The 5947-nt window shown below is 41.5% G+C and overlaps 1 protein-coding gene across 2 annotated transcripts; it reads left to right on the top strand.

Annotated features, from left to right (window-relative positions):
* Positions 1-250: 250 nt before the first annotated feature.
* Positions 251-4849, top strand: tbxta (T-box transcription factor Ta). 2 transcript variants are annotated; one of them, XM_032536137.1, is made up of 8 exons: positions 251-535; positions 1026-1290; positions 1690-1824; positions 1936-1997; positions 2082-2143; positions 2491-2661; positions 3170-3290; positions 3922-4849. In XM_032536137.1, the coding sequence occupies exons 1-8, from the start codon at positions 351-353 to the stop codon at positions 4169-4171; spliced, it is 1251 nt and encodes a 416-aa protein (XP_032392028.1). In that variant the 5' UTR covers positions 251-350; the 3' UTR covers positions 4172-4849. The 2 variants fall into 2 exon arrangements, with proteins under 2 accessions (XP_032392028.1, XP_032392027.1); XM_032536136.1 differs by having other exon boundaries at positions 3170-3293; positions 3925-4849.
* Positions 4850-5947: the final 1098 nt, after the last annotated feature.

Raw genomic sequence — 5947 nt, 5'->3', positions numbered from 1 at the left:
ATTTTTGAGTGGAATATCTTTGGGGGAAAATAATTTCAATTGAAAAGGTACAAGTTTTTTTTTATTCATCTAAAGTTGTGTTATTGTGTTATAAGCTCAGACTGGTGGCGGGGCGGCGTTTAGAGACGTCGAACCAGGTCAAAGACGCGAGATGTGTGCGCACAAACCACGCCCCCGCCGCACCCCCATGAGGTCCCTGGGGGCCGTTAAATGATGAGGCCTTCAGGGTTCAGAAAGCAGTCCTAATCACTCGGGCCTTCTCTCTGTCAGCGGCTGTCTCTGAGTCAGTGAGCTCCCCGTTTGCATCAAGACCTCTTGGATTTAGATCGACCTACAAACTGCTCGGAGATATGACCTCCTCCAACACTGACCAGCGCCTGGAGCATCTGCTCAGCGCCGTGGAGAGCGAGTTCCAGAAGGGCAGCGAGAAGGGAGACGCGTCCGAGAGGGATATTAAACTGACGCTGGATGATGCAGACTTATGGAACAAGTTCAAAGAGTTAACCAACGAGATGATTGTCACCAAAACTGGAAGGTAGGTCCCAATGAGGCCGGGCGCATTTTACGCGCTTTTTACGCACGTTTTTTTTTCAGTGTGATAAGTTTAATTTACTTTCTACAAATATTTTTAAATATGACAGTTGTAAAGCGGGATTCAGTTTTGATATAGTACAGGCATGCACATAATACAAATATATAAACTATAATAAACTATTATTACTTTATTGCTATTGTTTCCCTTTTCCCAACAATGTTACAAAGTGCTTTCCAGAAAAAAACAAGAACAACACAAACAACAGCATGAAGTAAAATTTAAAAAACAAAAAAAACAGAGGTATGATAACCCATAAATACACAAGTGCTCTGTATGCTCGCGAGGCCTGAGCGGCCTTTAGGTTAATATAATAAGGTAACCTAACGAAACTTAGTTTTGTGATTGAGCTCGAATACAACGACGTGTTTCAAAACTTGAGTAACAGAATGCTCTCACAGACGCCTTAAACAAATCCTCACCGATTCTGCAGGAGGATGTTCCCGGTGCTCCGAGCCAGCGTCAGCGGCCTGGACCCCAACGCCATGTACTCGGTGCTGCTAGATTTCGTGGCGGCGGACAACAACAGGTGGAAATACGTGAACGGGGAGTGGGTCCCCGGTGGCAAACCGGAGCCCCAGAGTCCCAGCTGCGTGTACATCCACCCGGACTCGCCCAACTTCGGAGCGCACTGGATGAAAGCGCCCGTCTCCTTCAGCAAAGTCAAACTCTCCAATAAACTCAACGGGGGCGGACAGGTGAGGAGACTGTTAGATGAGAGAAATATCATGAATTAGGGTGATATGAAAAGCGTTTCTGAAACTTAAAAAAAAAAAAAAATTAGGCATGCAGGATAAAAAAAACAACCCTGGAAGATATAGTCATTTAAAGAGGCTATTAAATGTTAAATTACTTGTTCAACTTTCATTCACTTCGTTTAGGAACTGTTGGATTTCTTTTTCCCTTTATTTTGAAACATGGCTAAATAAGGTGGATTATTAGTATCAGGACAAAGACACTTCACATAAAAAAACACTGGATTTATGTCACTTTACTTTTACACTTTCACTTGAATCTAAAAAAAAGTAGCTACTATATACTGACTGGTTTAAATAGTCCTGCAGTTTGTTATAATGTTGGCATCCCCCCCCCCATAGATTATGCTGAATTCTCTGCACAAATACGAGCCAAGGATACACATTGTGAAGGTTGGAGGCGTCCAGAAGATGATCAGCAGCCAGTCGTTCCCCGAAACACAGTTCATCGCTGTCACTGCCTACCAGAACGAAGAGGTCAGTTGTGCGGGGGGGCATACATGTTCTACATGAAACATATAAACACTCCCAAGTGAGTGTCTTGATTATTGCTTGGAAATGCTAACATCTGCAACGTCCTCTTTATAGATTACTGCTCTGAAGATCAAGCACAATCCCTTCGCTAAAGCCTTCTTGGATGCTAAAGAAAGGTAAAGGCCTGAAGCTCAAATTACTCCTCAAATACACCAAGTTACTGGCAGCATGGCATCTAACGTTGTTGTTTTTGATTGCAGGAGCGACCATAAAGACATCCCTGATCACAGTGCAGACAGCCAACAGTCTGGCTACTCTCAGCGTGAGTTTCATTTCTCATTTTGTTTCTACACTTCTGAGATGGTAGAATGGCAAAATCAGAATCAGAATCAGAAAATGATTTATTGCCACAGTAGGTTACACCTACAAGGGATTTGCCTTGGTGGTTGGTGCATACGTACACACACAAACATATTAGACATAAATAAGAAATAAATAATATATACATACTGAAACAAATACATACAAAATAGCTGTTTAGCATAAGAGAAAGGAGGCTGAATGGGTTGAGTGCTAAATGCAAAAGATATACGCTTTATATGTGAAGTTATTTTCATACAGCGAACTGTGCTGTGTTATAAGACTTAATTTGTTTGTTAAATTCCACAGTTGGAGGTTGGTTCCTCCCAGGCCAGAGTCCCATCTGTCCCAGCAGCAGCCCCCCTCAGTTCAGCGGCACGGCGGGCCACTCGGGCTCCTACTGCGAGCGCTACTCCAGCCTGAGGAGCCACAGAGCGGCCCCGTACCCGAGCCACTACCCCCACCGCACCTCCAGCACAAGTAAGACCCCACTCAGACCTTATGTAACCTAAAAATACATGCATGTTTTAAATGTAAGTTTTATTGCAATATGATATTATATCAATTCTCTGGGTGACGATACAATATTTACTGATATCTCTATGTTAGTCTGTAATGATACGATTTTGATTCAAATCGGAGGACTGTTGCTGAAGTGAGGCAATAACATATTCCCATTTAACACAGTCACATTACAAGCAACCCCCCAAAAAACGACTAAAATATGATTAGACATCTTTATTACTGAGATCTTCCAGACATTTCAATGAAAAACAAACTATTCTTTTGAATAAAGAGAATAAATATGAAGTGGGAATCTAAAATAAAGGGGGAATCTCACAGACGATGGGATGTTGATATTTTCACTCTGTATGGTTCATATTGGATCTGGATCGAAATGTTTTGACCAGTATGTATTGTATCATGCGAGGAATCAAAACAAATGGGAGAATTTGCATTCATTTGTGGTCTGTACCTCTTTTTTCAGACAACTACATGGACAACACTTCAGGGTCTCTGCCCACTCATGACAGCTGGTCTGCTCTTCAGATCCCCAACTCCACAGGAATGGGTACTCTGTCCCACACTACCAACTCCACATCTAACTCTGGGTGAGCTTCCCAACCATGAACAGTTTGAACCAGTGCTATGAAAGCAAAAAAGGTGTAATATGGCTGCAGAAAGTCTTTCTCTATGGTTGAGTTAGGTTGAATTTCATCAGAATGAGATTTATCTCTATTGTTTATAAGTTAATGTGTCAATGATGGTGGCCCACTGTCCCTGTGGCAGTAGTGGAATGTAACTAAGTGGACTTAATCAAGTACTGCACTTGAGGTACTTGTACTTTACTTACTTGAGTCTCATGTTTTCATGCCACTTTCTACTTCTACTCCACTACATTTCAGAGGGAAATATTGTACTTTTTATGCCATTACATTCATCTGACAGCTTTAGTTACTAGTTACTTTACAGATTTAGATGTTTTGTGTTAGTATGTATATATATACTTATAAGTAGAGGATCTGAATATTCTTCTACCACTGCTCCCACATTTGGACCATTTCTGGGTACACATTATGGGCTGGGATGGCCCAATGATCTGCTGCGTCTTCTCTTTTAAATGCTCAGTTTTTTAAAGTCAACATTAACTAGGACCACCACAATAATAACATATTAATAATAACAAATTGGGTTCTAATAATAATAATAATAATAACCCCCTGTTGTCCCTCTGGTCCACAGTCAGTACCCCAGCCTGTGGTCAGTCACTGGCAACACCCTAACCCCTTCAGGCTCGGCCTCCGGAGGCTTGACCTCCCAGTTCCTGAGGGGCTCCTCCTACACGGGCCTGACCTCCTCGCTGCCCGTGTCCTCGCCCTCCTCAATGTACGACCCCAGCCTGAGCGAGGTCGGAGTCGGGGATGCCCAGTTCGAGAGCTCCATCGCCAGGCTGACTGCGTCCTGGGCGCCGGTGGCTCAGAGCTACTGAGCCCAAACTTCAACCTGCTGCAGGCTTTAGGAGCGGGACTAAAGACATACAAAGACGGTCTCAGAAGAAGATGAGATGTCACAAGACCTACAAGGATCTCCTCAGGCTCTTGTTAGCTTAGATTACTCATTCCAGAGCCTCTAATTTATCAAAGGTGTAACGTTAAGCGGTAGTCATACTAAACAGCTGACGTGCAAAGACAGAACTTGCAAAGACAATCATATCCTTCCATGTTGGACACTTTCATGTGGGACATAGAATAATAAGCCTTAGACTAGCTGCATGGCCACAACTCAACGTCTCTGCTCTTAGAATTCCCAACATGCTTATTACACATGTAAAACATGTTATTACACCTTTAGTGCCACACAACCAAACTCAACTGAGCTATCCATGCTATTTTTTCTTTTTTATTCTTAAATATATAAGACGAAAAAAAATTGGTTCTGCTAACATAAATGTGTATATGTGTGTAAATAGAATAAATTAACGTCCAGTGTTTCCCATATCAATGTGCCTTTTCTGATAATGCAATAAATGTTCCAAGATCGGACTGAGAGACACAAGTGCCTTTTGCATCCTGACAGTGTTCTGTCAAGACCCCCCCCCCCCCTCCACAATGCACAAACAAGTGTACATAACTATCTATTTGTATTTGAACTCATTGTGAGTTTTATTTATGTCATTTAATAATAAATTAAAATTGTTTGTTTTCTCAAAACATGGGCTGAATTTTGTCTATTTGTCTGTCACTTAGTAGCTTTTCAAATGAGTTTAACTACAGGAATGTATTGATTCACTATTTTATAAGTAGTTTACACAGAGCTTTTAAAATGTAGAGAGAAAAAAAAAGTTTAAAATATCATGTACATACTTTTAACACTAAAGCCCCATAATCTGTGAGGTCAAAGGGCAAACAAGGGCCACTGCGGTTTCATCAAAAAGAAAAACAGTAACTCGTAAGTAATCTCGTGTTCTCATTTCGGACCCCACGAGTTTAGAGTGGAAGTGTAACTCTCACGTTGGCCTCGTGCATCAAACCTCAAGCATCAAACGTTTGGCCCCACATTATGAGCTTTCTTTAAATAACGGCGTCCGCACAGCTACGCTAAGTGAATGTGGCTTCTCTGACATGTAATTGAAATAACAAGGTGATGGAGAAAAGTCTAGTTCAAGAAATCTATCGGGGTGGCTTTTCCATCACTGGCGCCCTTTTGTTACAATCTGCGTTATGGTGCGACATACGGCTAACACATTCAGGTCTGCATGTGAGGAAAGTCAAAGGTACTGAATACGGAACCAAAATGCTAACATCTGGGGCTGAAGAGAGTAAAATAAGTGTGCACATTAGCACAGCTGTTACTCCTAAGTCAGCTTTATTGGCAGGAACACAGGGGACCCAAACCAAACTCAGTTCAGTTTACCAGTCTATATATAGGAAATAGCATAGGAAAGTAACGCACACCAAGGCTTGTAGCGAGGTGCTGATCACTGGGTGTAGACTTGAAAATAAGAAAAAAAGGGTCACACACTCTGGCTCCATATGCGTGTCTCTATCATCTCTAGAACGGTCACGGCTTAACCAAAAACAAACAAAAATAGGAATTATTTTCCCCTTTTTTAGACTTTTTTTTAGTTTTCACTAACACCACCTTACTATTACTAGTTTTACATTACTTTTTGGAATTCATAGTTAATAACTTTCATTTATATAGAATCATACCCGAATATTTGAGCAGATATTATGAATTATTTTGACTAATAGTTAAGATCAGA

The sequence above is a fragment of the Etheostoma spectabile genome, chromosome 14, assembly GCF_008692095.1.
Source record: "Etheostoma spectabile isolate EspeVRDwgs_2016 chromosome 14, UIUC_Espe_1.0, whole genome shotgun sequence".
NCBI classification, from domain to species: Eukaryota; Metazoa; Chordata; class Actinopteri; order Perciformes; family Percidae; genus Etheostoma; species Etheostoma spectabile.
This window is presented reverse-complemented; position numbering and strand designations above follow the sequence as displayed.

Excerpts from the sequence above, each read along its gene's own strand:
- tbxta (XM_032536137.1), top strand. The coding sequence starts at position 351 with ATGACCTCCTCCAACACTGACCAGCGCCTGGAGCATCTGCTCAGCGCC. Across the intron at positions 536-1,025 it reads ATTGTCACCAAAACTGGAAG|GAGGATGTTCCCGGTGCTCC; the intron begins GTAGGTCCCAAT and ends CCGATTCTGCAG. Across the intron at positions 1,825-1,935 it reads CTGCCTACCAGAACGAAGAG|ATTACTGCTCTGAAGATCAA; the intron begins GTCAGTTGTGCG and ends TCCTCTTTATAG.